The 14224-nt window shown below is 48.2% G+C and overlaps 1 protein-coding gene across 1 annotated transcript; it reads right to left on the bottom strand.

The window, feature by feature from the left end:
• Positions 1–6361: 6361 nt before the first annotated feature.
• On the bottom strand, positions 6362–12466 carry tdrd5 (tudor domain containing 5). Its single transcript, XM_068743476.1, has 16 exons — positions 12238–12466; positions 11947–12146; positions 11227–11491; positions 10844–10902; positions 10673–10756; positions 10510–10566; positions 10207–10369; positions 9959–10119; positions 9627–9841; positions 9330–9539; positions 9171–9237; positions 8899–9099; positions 8688–8792; positions 7557–7742; positions 6661–6820; positions 6362–6492 (listed from the first exon to the last, which is right to left on the bottom strand). The coding sequence occupies exons 1-16, from the start codon at positions 12464–12466 to the stop codon at positions 6362–6364; spliced, it is 2493 nt and encodes an 830-aa protein (XP_068599577.1).
• Between the last annotated feature and the right edge of the window lie 1758 nt (positions 12467–14224).

The following is a 14224-nucleotide window of genomic DNA, read 5'->3' as shown; positions in this document are numbered from 1 at the left end:
ACTTCCTGTTGTATCACAGTCGATGGCGATCAACGCGCTGCTTTACTTCAGATGCTGAGCGGACGTTTAACTCGGCAGCCGTGTCCATCTTCACGCACATGCAGCACCGCAAGTAGTGACAGAGAACTCCAGGGTCGCTCAAACATTGACACACGATGTCACCTGCGTTTAAGTTTTTTATTACCGCTACTCTTTCAGGATTATTAACTCTTGCAATCAAGCATCAAGAAAGCAATTTAGCGTGTGGAATGAAAATCAGTGAATTCTGGTACAAAGTATGTATCCTAGCAACATCACATCAAAGGCACAATAAAGGCGCACAAGACATCAAAGGCAAAGATGAGCTTAAGATGCTCCAAAAACCATAAAAGGACTTTACATTAGGGATGCAAGATTGTTTCAGAACAACAATAAACATTGAGAGATCCAGAGAGTGAGATTAAACAAACAAGATGACACAGAGGAACAACAAAGCCATCATCTTCAAGAAGACATTCAACAACAAGCACAGGCGCGGGCAACAGAGGTGGGAGCTGACAAGCAGCACAGTCAAGCTTGTCGAAGGAAAGCTCGTGGGCAAACTCCATGTTGAGCTGGAGGCGGACATGCTGACAGACTTTCTAAAAGAGGTGGAACAACAGAAAAGGGGCACCTACTTCCTCCAAGAGAGGGAGGAGATGAAGAATGAGATCCGTGGTCTTAAAATCCAGCTGGCTCGGCCTCAAATTGCCACCATCTCACAGCCACTCGGGGGCGTGAAACCCACCACCACCACCTTGAAATCAGACGTGGGGGAGGAGGTCTGTGCTCTTAAAGCCCGGCTGGCTCAGACCGAACAAGAGAACACAGAGGAAATCGAGGGTCTGAGGTCCCAGGTGAAAACGCTGACTGAAACGCAGCTGGATACCCAGACCAGGCTGGAGCAGGAGACTTCCTGCTGCACTGACCTTTATTCCCAGCTTGACCAGCTTGAGGCCCTGAATGCAGATCTGGAAAGAGGTCTGCAGCAAGAGAGGGCCTCCGCTGAGTCTCACCTGGAGGAGAGGAAGGAGACGGACATGGCGAAAGCTGCTCTGGCAGAAGATGAACAAAAGTTTGATACCGCCTATTTTAAATGGCAGGATGCGTGTCTGTCTCTAACAAACCAAGGGGAGCAGATGAAATTGGTCCTGAAAAATAAGGACCAGGATATGGAGTGCAACCAGAACCAGTGGAAGGTGGAAAAGGCATCTCTCCTCCAAACGACGGATACTCTGAGGACAACGCTGCTCGAGCAAGAACAGGATCGGGAAAGCAAGGAGAAGGCCTTGAAATCCAAGCTGGAGGACCTTGAGGCCGAGATAAAAAAGAAAAAGAACAAGAAAACCAACAAGTGGTACAGGAGACTGTTCCGCAGGCTCCACTTCTGGGGCCAGGAAAAAGATGCCTGATCTCAACATCTGAAACAGGACCCATAGTTGATGCACAATCTGATCTGAAATCTGTTTTATACTGCATCAACTCCATCCATTATTTTATTTTATTTCACATTCTATCCACGATGTACTCACTTAATCAGAGGAGATATTCATTCACTTCCCATGGGTGGCAGGCGAAGGCCCCCGGACCCTCGGCTCCAGAAACTAGATCTAGGAACGTGGAACGTCACCTCTCTGGCGGGGAAGGAGCCTGAGCTGGTGTGCGAGGTTGAAAAGTTCCGACTGGATATAGTTGGCCTCACCTCGACACACAGCAAGGGCTCCGGAACCACTCTTCTTGAGAGGGGTTGGACTCTCTTCCACTCTGGAGTTGCCACTGGTGGAGACGCCGGGCAGGGGTGGCAATACTTATTGTGCACCCTCCAGGTCGGGGAGGAGATCCTGCCCCAAGTGGAGGAGTTTAAGTACCCGGGGTCTTGTTCACGAGCGAGGGAAGGATGGAGCGGGAGGTCGACAGACGGATCAGTGCAGCGTCTGCAGTGATGCGGACTCTGCACAGATCCGTCATGGTGAAGAGAGAGCTGAGCCGAAAGGCGAAGCTCTCGATTTACCGGTCGATCTTCGCTCTCCTACCCTCTCACCTATGGTCACGAGCTTTGGGCAGTGACCGAAAGAACGAGATTGCGGGTACAGGCGGCTGGAAATGAGCTTCCTCCGTAGGGTGGCTGGGCTCTCCCTTAGAGATAAGGTTGAGAAGCTCAGTCATCCGGGAGGAGCTCGGAGTAGAGCCGCTACTCCTCCGCGTTGAGAGGGGCCAGATGAGGTGGCTCGGACACCTATTCAGGATGCCTCCTGAACGCCCATGTGTTCAGAGGGAGACCACGGTTATTCAACTATAAAACCTTATGTTGAATAATATATATAAACTTGTGAGAGCACATAATTATTATCTGATTACCTCAGTGCTCAAATAAAAACAAATTGTGATCACAAGCAGGAGCCAAATGGCAAAATCCATCAGCATCCAGCTGCTGCTGAGCTGCTGCGCTAAAATCTCCTCTCCTCCTGTGGCGCCTTAAAGGCGCACGTCTAATTGGGAGAGGATCAAAGCTCAGGTCACAAATCTGCTTTGTAACGCACACAGTTCTAAATGTGAAAGACTCTTCATCAGTTTGAGAAACACCTCTAACATTACTGTATTCCTTTGGCCATTTTTTTCTAACAATAAAATAAAAAATAAAAAAACACACAAAATGGGACTCCATCTGTTTTCCTATACTTTCACGTACCTGATCTGGTTACATGATCCGTTTTTCCCACCTCAGGCTATAATTCCGGTTGGAGTTCAGTGATAAGAAAGCAGCGGCAGGAGCGCAGAGCTGATCCGTCTTCCGCCTCTAAGGACGGAGTCGGGAATCCAGAGCGCACGACGCCACCAAGCAAAGACCAATACTCCGACTCGAAAACCAGCAATCTGGGAGCAGAGACGTCACGGATGGTGCGCACCGGATAACGGGGTGCGCACAACCGGAGCCACCAAACAGCTGAGGGTGAGGCGTCGAGGATACGCGCTCTTTACGCGCAAGGGACATGGAAAACGCATTCGCAAAGAAAAAAAAGAAAAAAAAGGCCACATCCAACAAGTGAGGGACGAGGACGTGAAATGACGGCTGGGGAGGGACTGTGTCAGCCCCCCCTCAGCCAGGAAGGGGGGGGGGGGGGGGCAGAGGTTTTCACTGACCCAACGGTCCAACTACACAGTACTACAAATACCTACAGTAGTACCGTATATACACCTGAGGTGATTCCTGTGTGCATCATATCTCCACGAAATCAGTGATTGGGAGGAATAAAAAAAATACTACTTTTTAGAATAAAGGTATTTTGGGAAATGTAGTCCTGAAACTGTTTAGTGCTGATGGAGCTTTTTGGTATTTGACACATGTAAGAGCCATACAACTGAGATGGAGGCACAAACATCATACTGTACATGTATACACACATCATGGTGTGTTAGGGGGGGGGAGAGATATCGCCATGGCAACCATGGGGATGGAAAAGTCAATGTGTGTGTGTGTGTGTGTGTGTGCATGGGTGACAGCAAGGCTAATGCTATTTCCTGTGCTGGGAGGCAACTGTGATTTGATGCTTATCTGGACCGGCCCATCCCTTCGTTTGGCTCCAGCAGGCTTCAGGTCAGGCAAGAAAAGACCTTTTCTTTCCAGTTCTTCATATATTAAAGTCTGCATGGACTCACATTAGAGATTCAGGTGAGACAACACAAATGAAATATTAATCTAAACTAAGACTTTTCCCTTACGTCCCTCTTTAGAAAGCAAATTCTGATCATTGAGACTGACATTTTGTTCCATATTAATTTTGCCTTGATAATAAAGTCCTTTAACTTTCAGCTGATCAATATCACCTCAAAATATAACTTGCACACACATTATTACTGCTGACCTTTCGGTTTCCTTCATCCCCCGTAAAGAGCTAGAGGACGTTAATCCAAGGTCAACCGACAAAAGGAAGAACGTATTTTGCTCATGTGTCTGGCCTATATCTCTAAACCGATTTAAATATGACGAGGGGGACTCATACAAGAGAAACAAAAGATGCATAGGACAGAAAGATGGTTAAAACACAGCTGATGGGAAGAGAAGATGCAAAGGAGAGAAACAAGAAAACCAATCAGCATAAAAGCAGGAGGAGAGCAGAAGACAAAGGAGGAGGAAGGGAGAGGAGAACGAAGTAGAAGGTGAGAGTTGTGGAGGCACGTGGGTGATAACTAATGACGACTAAGCATGATGCCGCTGGCTGCAAGTGAAGCCGTTCATCAGGATACCTGCTGCTCCGTCTGCTCCTCGCTGCTTCCCCCTAATACCACAAAATGTAATCACCTAATTGAAGACAAACAACACCGGCTTGAGATCGATAGCTTGGAGGCAAGTTATCATCGACATCGCTGTGTTACGGGATGTGCAGATGTGCGACTTTTAAATCACAGTTAACGAACAGGGGTGAACTTACATGATTGGTCAGGAATGAGGAGACACATTTTAGGGGAAGTCCTTTTCTTTGGAGAGAAATCTTTTTAAGCACACAAAGGAAATCCTCCCTGTATTAAATGAAACATTTGCATTCACATTAAATGAATGTAGATTATTCCAGTGTGCCCATCTGAATTTCTTCATCTGAGTCCCCCCGCCCCCCTACGGACATGCACTCCCGCTGGGGGGTCTCCACCCAGACCCCCTTCTGGAGTGTATCGTCCTGAAAGCAGATACCAAAACCTCAGCCTGTTGTCTGTGCAAACCAGACACCAGCGCATCATGTTTCTAAATCTCACATAAAAAAATGGCTTCATTGAATGCAAGCCAAGTTTTTCCAGAGGCAACGGGCAGCTTTGACCCCAATTTATTTCCCACTATGCAGCGCTCCATGCGGAACGGATTTCATGTTCCTCCCAAGGGAACCGCTGATGGTGCAAAAGCTGCTCACTCCTGTTTCATCTCATCAGCGTCTGGCCTGAAGGCCTGCAAGCGGGTCTGTTCATCCCAGATACGCTGCATAGCCGAGTGTCTTTTGTTGTAGCAGCCACTCTAATGCACAATAGGAGGGGACGATGGATCAAGCAGAAAGGGTTTTAGCTCATTCGCAAACACCACTCCATCGCTTTATGTTCTGAACATAAACAGGATTGGATATTTATCAAACTGACAAAGCTGGCAGAAGAGACAGCAAGGAGGAGGTGGGACAGAGGAAAAAAGATTGGGCAATGCCGGAGGAGATAAACAAAACCCCAAATAATAAAATTTATCGTAACGTAACGCATCCGAGTGTTGGAAGAAGTACTCAGGCTTGAGTATTAGCATCACAATGTGGTAAAATAAAAATACCATCAGCAAAAGGACTCAATTTACAGACAACCCCCCCCGTCTCACATTATTAATGACTTTTAAAGTTATTATTCATCAGCTCCTTTACTACTTCACTTGGAGTGAACCGGGCCAAGTTTAATGTTTTTCATCCCTAGAATGAAATAATTGATCATTTAATTTAAGCTATTTCCAGTAAAAGTGTTCCAGGACTCGACCAACTGTCGAAAATGTATAAAAGAAAATAAAAACTAGCCAGTGAGCTGAACCTTGTAAAACAGTTTCATCTGTAGAAACCATCAGACGTTCATGTTTCATTCAGAACTCTGCTGCAACCTCATTACCCCCCCCCACCGTAATGAGGTTTATTGTACGTCTGTCTCACCAGTTCTCGTCCTCCCACAATATATGACCACAGATTGGGAGCTTGTATCAGACTGTCTGGAAAAACTGGGTTGCGTAATTGTTTTAGTATTTGTTTTGTGCACATATCACAAATTAAAGATGGGCTTGGAAACATTTTGTGCCATCGTTGTCAGTTCATTAGAGAAACAATCACAACTCTCAACATCCACATTCAACACAAAGCTTTAGTGACTCAGCAAAATGAGAAGTATGAATTAATACCCCGAATGACTTTTTCCTTATGTCGGGAAGTAGAGCCAAGACAAGAGAAATAAAAATCCTGCTGCTGCATTTTCTAAATCGACTTTTGGGATACATATAATTGTTACAGCATCTGCTTTTAGCTTTTTAGTATTTAGCTCATTCACTCAAGAAATAATATTACAGGTCATATTGTGTGTTTTTATGTAATTGAGTATTTCATGTTTACCGTATTTATACTGTATTAATTTAATCTTTTAAGCTGCTACGACGACGTGAAGCTGTCTTCCAATAACAACAGACTCAGGTTTGGAACAATAGTGTTTATGTAAAACAAATAACTTAACAGTTACAAAGTAACAACAGTCAATTAAAAAAACCCTACATTTAAACAAAAGGAATGCCATCGATATTCTTGTATGTTCATTTTTTTTTACTTTGGCAAATATCTGTAATCTTTTAGCGGTTTTGTCGTCCCAACAGAACGCGTCCCTTCGTTTCGACACATTCAGCGCCGGGACTCTGTTTGACCCACCTGGCCCGAAACAGAGGAAACATCACACTCGTTTTTTGCAGATGGAGCGGTGAACCTTTGAAAAGGAAAGAAACAGGAAATCAAAGATCAGTACAGACACACGATTATTACAAAGAGAGAGGCTCACGTTGTCCAACTGACAGGACAAAACTGAATTATCGACCACTCCGTAGCTGTTAGCGGTGGAGGTCGGTGGTTGAACGGGTCTGTGTGTTTTATGTACCCTGGACCTGGACCTCAGAGGTTCGGGGGCTCAGTATCCTCAGGAGTGGAGGCAGCTTGACCAAAGCAGGGGCAGAGACCTTGGCTGGCGGCAGCTTCTCTTCCAATAGCGGACAAAAGGAGTTGGAATTGATGCTGGGTGGAGACTCCATGGCAGATATCTGAGAATGAAGCTGGTGTTTGTTATGTTCTACTTTTGAGGCTTAAATACGGTGTGAATCTGACAAAACCAGATGAAGGACTTCTCACCTTAAAAGCAGCTTCACAGTAAGACTCGATTGTTTTAGCCTGGATCGGACCAGGAGCGGCGAGAGGGGCCAGATGAGGAGCGGCGAGAGGGGCCAGATGAGGAGCGGCGAGAGGAGCCAGATGAGGAGCGGCGAGAGGAGCGAGGTGAGGAGCCAGATGAGGAGCCAGATGAGGAGCGGCGAGAGGAGCCACATGAGAAGCACCGAGAGGGACCAGATGAGGAGCGGCGAGAGGGACCAGATGAGGAGCGGCGAGAGAAGCCACATGAGGAGCGTCGAGAGGAGCCAGTTCGGGAGGGCCGAGAGGAGCCAGATGAGGAGCGCCAAGAGGAGCCACATGAGGAGCGTCGAGAGGGACCAGATGAGGAGCGGCGAGAGGAGCCAGATGAGGAGCGGCGAGAGGAGCCACATGAGGAGCGGCGAGAGGGACCAGATGAGGAGCGCCGAGAGGAGCCGCATGAGGAGCGTCGAAAGGTGCCACATGAGGAGCGTCGAGAGGAGCCAGTTCGGGAGGGCCGAGAGGAGCCAGATGAGGAGCGCCAAGAGGAGCCACATGAGGAGCGTCGAGAGGGACCAGATGAGGAGCGGCGAGAGGAGCCAGATGAGGAGCGGCGAGAGGAGCCACATGAGGAGCGCCGAGAGGAGCCACATGAGGAGCGTCGAGAGGAGCCAGTTCGGGAGGGCCGAGAGGAGCCAGATGAGGAGCGTCGAGAAGAGCCAGTCCAGGAGGGCCGAGAGGGGTCGAGGCTGGACTGGAAGGGTTGGCCGGAGGAGACTTGTTGGTGAGGACCAATCCCAGATCAGTCAGGCTGAAGGTCCAGTCGTTGCTCTCGCCCTGAGAACAGCAGAACAGCAGAACAGCAGAACACAAGACATGGTGAGCATTTTGTTTACACTCTTGCTATCGAGTTCAGGTTGTGTCTTCAAATGTTTATTTAAATATGGAGTTTAAATCAGTGACCCAAACACCAAGATAGTAAAATAGCATCAAGGAACTGAAGCCAGAGAAAACGCAAATGCGTCAGCTGACCTCAACGTCCTCGATGACCCCGAGGGGGGGGTCGCTCTTCCTCTTCAGCCGGCACCGAGACGCATCCCGCTCCCTTCAGTAACCGTTTTTACTGACCATCATTAACCAGTATGATCACCACATTCTGTCATGTTATGACACCTAGCAAGTGATTTTAGCTGTTTAGCATATTCAGTACAATCAATATTAACATGTGACATGATGGTAATCAATCAAGGGGCTTATTTCAGAGGGAAGTAAAGCAGCAGCGCCAAATGAGTCATGATTCAAACCAAATATTTTGCTGCTTCATTCGTGGGTTTTTGTCGCCGTATTTGTTCAGCTTCCGCTGCCGGAAGGACATTTCACTTCTCATTTGTCAACTTTTTTTAATCAATATGCAAATTGTTTTAGCAATAACAAGCCCATTAAAAAAAGAAAATGGTTTAGTGATAGAGGAACTCGGTACCAGCGCCCTTCTTATGTTCACTTTAACGACCGACTGACCATCAATGTGAGTGAAACACAATCTCGTAGTGCAGCATCCGTTACCCCCGACGAGCTGTGACCTTCAGCGTGACTGCACATTACACTAAATACGTTAGACTCTAACCCCCCCCACCCCCCCTACTGAAAGTCGATGTGTGTTGAGGGTTGGTGGCGTTGCGCTGGGAAAGAAGTGCTGACAGCATGGCTAGGAACATAAGAGCTATGGACAGCGGAGAATAAAAGCGCTACAGAAACATTACAAGATGGGGGGGGGGGGGGTACCTCTTGTGAAATGTGTGAATGATTGAGAGACGTCTCCTCCAGCTCAGGCAGGTCAACCATCCCCTCCCCCAGGTACAGGCTGACTGGACTGACCAGGACACAACGCTAGAGAGGACGTACAATGCAAAGTATTCGCATTTGTGGTATACTATATGGAATTCTACTGCATTTCAAAGAACCCATCCGCCGACGCCGTGACGGGCGTCCTCACCTCCGCGCTGGCCGCAGGGGTGCAGGGCGTCCCGTGGCCCTGGCTCAGAAGGACAGTGTGGACGTAGATGTCCTCGTCAGTGCTTGTGTCGCACAAGTAGACCTGCAGCACGTCCCCCACGTAGCTGTCCAGCCCCCCCACCATGACGTGGTGAGAGCACAGCTTCTTAAAAGAAGCCGTGGCCACCGCCGTCCAGCTTCCCTGCGGGACACCGACTGTGATGTTTACAGGTAGCGCGACACATCTAAACGACCCAGCGGGCTCAGACTCACGGCGGCGGGTTTAATTCCGGCAAGCGACGATGGGACAGCTTGTGCCGGAAGAATCGAATAACACGACCTGAGGGACAGAGATAAAAAGGACGGCGCCGTGAAACGGTGACGAGCGTCGCAGCAGCGGCGCTTCTTCTTCTGTCGTTTCGCCGCCCCTACTTGAGGAACTTGAGGTGGGCGGTCTGCACCGTGGCGATGTTCCCAAAGTCGACAAAGTACACCGTGACGCAAGTGTGGCTGACGAGCTGGTGGATCACCACCCGGTAGAACCACATCCCGTTGGGCGACACGCAGCAAGCCTGGCCCCGCCGGACGAAGCGCTCGGGGAGGCTGTAGCGCCGCGACACCTCAGCGATGGTGTAGCACTGCCTGGGGCGGGGCAGAGGAGGAAAGCCAATCGGGGGGTAAAGCAGAACAACACGAAACTGTCGACTCGTGAGGCGACCGGCGAAATACCGCATCGCAATCATCATGCATTCCACCGCTTGAGCCTCCTCGCTGTTGGTGAAGCAGACGTAAAAGTTCCCGGGCGACGCCACCTCTTCCACCAAGATGTCAAACAGCTGCCGAGCGGCGCGCGGCGTGGGCTTTCTGAGGCGTTGATTCTGCAGGGCGTCCAGCGGCACCGAAGAGCTGCGACGCACCTGAACGGCAGGATAGACCTCAAAGCTCTAAAGGTCGACCCGGTAACAGCGTTAATACGCGCCCCACGCAGCCCACGCTGGCTTGTGGGTATTCTTTATTTGCACTCGAGTCGAGCTGTGCGGACGACAGAAAACTCCACTCACCATCATGCGTGGGTTGGAATGTTTAACGGGCTCCGGCTGCTCGCTCTCTTCATCTACCGCCGGGTCATTTTCGCTGCCCTCCCAATCGGACGCTCTGTGGCTCGAGACGCCGCCGGCAAACGGATGAACGCCATTATCGAAGCTCTCGGCCTCCTCTGAGCCTAGAATAAAAGGAATACGTTTCATACGCCGCTGCTCCGCGGTTCCGCTTTGTCGCTTCAGAAAGCTGAAACGTGCGCCGTCCACACCTGATGCCGTGTGGCCACTTTCCTGAACACACGTGACTATCCAGTAAGTCCCGTTGTCGTTTTCAGCGGGCTTCAGGTGGAAGGTGTCGCTCATGGCGCTGATCAGCTCGGTGACGCTGACGAAGCCGCTCCGTTGCAGCGGAACTTCCTCGCTGAAAAGCCTCTGCGTGAAACAAACCCAACGAAAATAAACTTTCGTCCTGGAACTGCGGCGTCTTTTTGTTGCTGCCGGGACGGCTCGGCGCCGACTCGTTTTCTCTGAGCTCTTCGGTGACACCAGGGGAATGAAGAGCATTTCTTTACCTTGTACTCGGTGGGTAGATCATGCACCGACAATCCAGCGGCGGCCTGACTTACAACCTGCAGTCATCGACGCAGGGTTTCAGTTCGACCACAAACCTGTGAAAACTTTGGCACACGATTTAGTTTCCACTTAAAATCCCGACTGAAAGAAAAAGGTTTTAACCTCTCGCAGCTTGTCCTTCAGCTCCTGACTGATGGAGCCGGCGACTCCGCCCTCCTGGATCTTTAAGCGAAGCTCCTCCTCCAGCTAATGTCGATTATAGATCGGAAGAATAAAGACAACTCCTTGGGTCTCGTTTTAACAAACAAGATGCTTTCTAGTTTGAGGACTCACCTTGAGGACTTGTTTCTGGCAGAGCTCTGGGTCTCCACTCTGGTCCTTTACATCCACCTCTGGCTCAAGAACGACAGCCGGGCCCAAAGAAGCCTCAACAGCAGGCGGTTCTGAAGAACTCCGGTTCACTGGAGTTCAAGTAAATCACAGAGATTTCTTTTTGTAAATGTATGCAAAAGAAAGGCTGTGAAATATCAGAACCCACTGCTTCCCAAGCCAAATGTAGCAACAGATACGATTAAGCGTGTTAAGCGTTTGATCTTAGCGCCGCTACGACTACTCACACAATAACTGAATTAACATTTAGCCCGATTACTGTTACGCAATCTCAAAAAGACAAGATGAATCTCCAGAATCGGGTTCACCACCTCACAATAACACACCTGGGCTCGACTCCTGGGTTCTCGTTGCCAACGGCTGTTTGACTTGCATCGTCTTCGACGGGTTGAGCGACGTACTCGGCGGCCGCGGCCACACGTTTTGCTTTAGGGTCACAACGGAGCCCAGGTTGCTTTGGGAGATCGCGACCAGGTCTCCTGCCGCCTTCAGCAACTCTCCAATGGAATAAAATCCATAGCTGTGAGGACGCAATGGGACACCGAAGGAAGACCAGTAGGAGGCCTCCAGTTCAGAAAGCCGAATTCCACCCTAGGAGAGAGAACACACACGCAGCCCGTCGGGCATGTACAGCGCCTCACTAATTTAATCCGGTTCGTTATTATATGGAAATGAGAGCCGGATTCGATTTGAACAGCTTTTACTCAATGCAAGAAACATAAATGGCACAAACATGATGGAGGATGTACACAATAAATGAATACAAAAAAGTATTCATTCATTACCACTTTGTGCCTCCATGCACAAGTCAAGTAGATGTCTGACTGTCCAGACACACGCAACGTGGTGAAGACTTAAGAAAAGCTATTAAGTGCATTTCTCTGCAAAACGGCAGCATCACTAAACCGACAAGTATTCTGAGACCAAGTTGAAATATGTACCACATTCCTGAGACATCCCACGTCAATAAAAAAAAATAAAAAATACAGGATGGGCAACACAAAAGAAAAGAAAACACAACTCTGACCAACAAACTATTCCCATACCTTGGAGAGGAGCGTGCGGAGCTGTGCTTTCAGCTGGGCGGGGACAGCCACAGGAGCACGGCCTCTTCTGGGGGGGACCGCTGGGGTGGGCGGGTTAGCGAACGAGTAGGCGTTGAAACCGCTCCTCTTCCTCTCCACCTTCGACGTGCGCTGATTTGCTACCAGCTGCTGCATGTTTCTGGTGGACTCGGCGCCTACCGCTGTGATGGCAGAAACATATAATAGAATGACATCTTAAGGTATTTTAGAGGCAGATTATTATTTTGATTTTACCACAAAGGGGCCTCTTACCCTTTAAGGATATAGTGCCATCAGCCCTGATGTTCACAGACACCACATCAGGCATCTCCTTCACCATATCCATGACGTGGCGGAAGCCCAGCTGCTTAAGGGGCATGGGATGCCCCAACATGGAGCAGTAGTCCCGCCTGAGCTGATCGGGGTCCAAACCAAGCTTATTAGAAATAAGCAAGGATCGAACATTCATCTTCAGCTGTTTCAAGAGCTTTTCTTGATCCATTTTGCCTTCCCAACCTGGAAAACACACCAAGAGGGTAAATGACAGGAGGAAAATGCAGATGAGGGTTCATATTGATCTCCAAATGATTTGACTTTGGATGCTTTGACAAGTAAACGTCTTTGCAATGCACGAAACAGAAACATGGCAAGTCCATATTTAGCTACAATCAAGCTAGCCAACCTTTAGCACAGCTGGAACATTACTCAGGTTTTTTTTTTTTTTTTTAATGCACAATTGTTTTAAACGTTTCGTTTTTTACGTTTATGATCGCTTTCCTGCACTCGTTCCACAAATGTTGCTAGCAGCTATCAAGCAGCGCCATAATATTGACTCGGTGCTAGCTAGCCAGGCGTTAGCTACCCGGCTAACATTAACCTGAGCGTCAATTAGCAGAGACGGAGTTTCTATTTGCTGATTAAGGCGCCGTTAAACTACGTACGTAACGGTTCAGTTCAGTGCGCGTACTTTCTAAAGTGTTTTTACTTTTATATTAATAATGCAGAGTAATTAATTTCACGACCGCCGTTTTTGAAATGTAAATGCTGAGACCCGAACACCTGTGCCCGTTGAAGTTCCTCCTCTCGCTCTGTTTCTCCAGAAACACTGCAGTCAGTGCGCTCTTTAGTCGTTAGCGCCCCCTGCTGGCCATACGCCGCTATCGCGCCACATCTCTTCGCAGTCCTTATTGAGAATCACCCAAACGTGAATGTTTATTTCAAACGCAACTTTTTATTGTCACTATTAACAGTTTTATTTTTTATTTTTTGACCCATGGTCCATAGATGTACACTCATCATTCGGCATGGACCCTCTGGCTCAAACCACCAGGAATTTACTGAAGCTTAAAAATTGTTAGAGATAAAGCCATACTGTAAATGAGAAAACTCCTAAGTATGAACCAAAGTTAGTGATGGGAATAAATTAACACATCTAATAATGTGGAAAAGTTCCATTCAAATGCAATCATCACACAGGAACAAAGATAATCGATACAAAATCAAAGCAAAACCAAAATGCCACCACCTTGTCTTGTCATGGACATGCACAAACCAAAAAAAACAAACAACCGAAGTGGGCAAGATAAAGAACATTCCCAGAGTCAATGCCGCGGAAAAGACGTCACTTTCAGGATCAGCACTGGACAGCTCCGTATGTACCCGGCAACCTATGGAGCTGTCCAGTGCTGACCTTGACCCTTATATTTGGAAGGAAGCAAAAACGAATATGGAAAGAAACCACAAACGAACAAACAGATTCACTCAGTGATGTCAGACACTTGTCCTCCAGCGTCAAAAAGAGTTGCGCTCTCTCCATCTTCAACTCCCCTTAACGTACGGGACAATGAAGTTTATACCTGTATGACTGACATTATGTATTAAATGGTAACTGAAGCTGTGACAGAGAAATAAACACAAAAATAGAAGCAATCTCAGGGTCAAAATATTCATGCACAGCAGCCAAACGGAATAATATATAACCTTCAGCTCTGCCTCTTGAGTTTTCTTGTCCCTTATTGGCTTTCAAGGGAGTGACTTTAGCTGGTCATTTTTGGTATATATTTTTTAAAGAAAACACAAAGCCCTAAAGGTCAGAGGAAGTTGGGATGTCTCATTGTCACGTGCATGCCAGATCATTTCTTGGTCTTTTGGATGATGCCGGTTGGTTTGGCTTCAGCTGTGGCTTCCTTTGGTGGTGCTGCTGGTGTTACTGGGTGTGGAGGAGGCGGTGACGTTTCCTTTACCTCTGCAATAAAATAAA

This window comes from Brachionichthys hirsutus, chromosome 9 (genome assembly GCF_040956055.1).
Source record: "Brachionichthys hirsutus isolate HB-005 chromosome 9, CSIRO-AGI_Bhir_v1, whole genome shotgun sequence".
In the NCBI taxonomy this organism is placed as follows: domain Eukaryota; kingdom Metazoa; phylum Chordata; class Actinopteri; order Lophiiformes; family Brachionichthyidae; genus Brachionichthys; species Brachionichthys hirsutus.
This window is presented reverse-complemented; position numbering and strand designations above follow the sequence as displayed.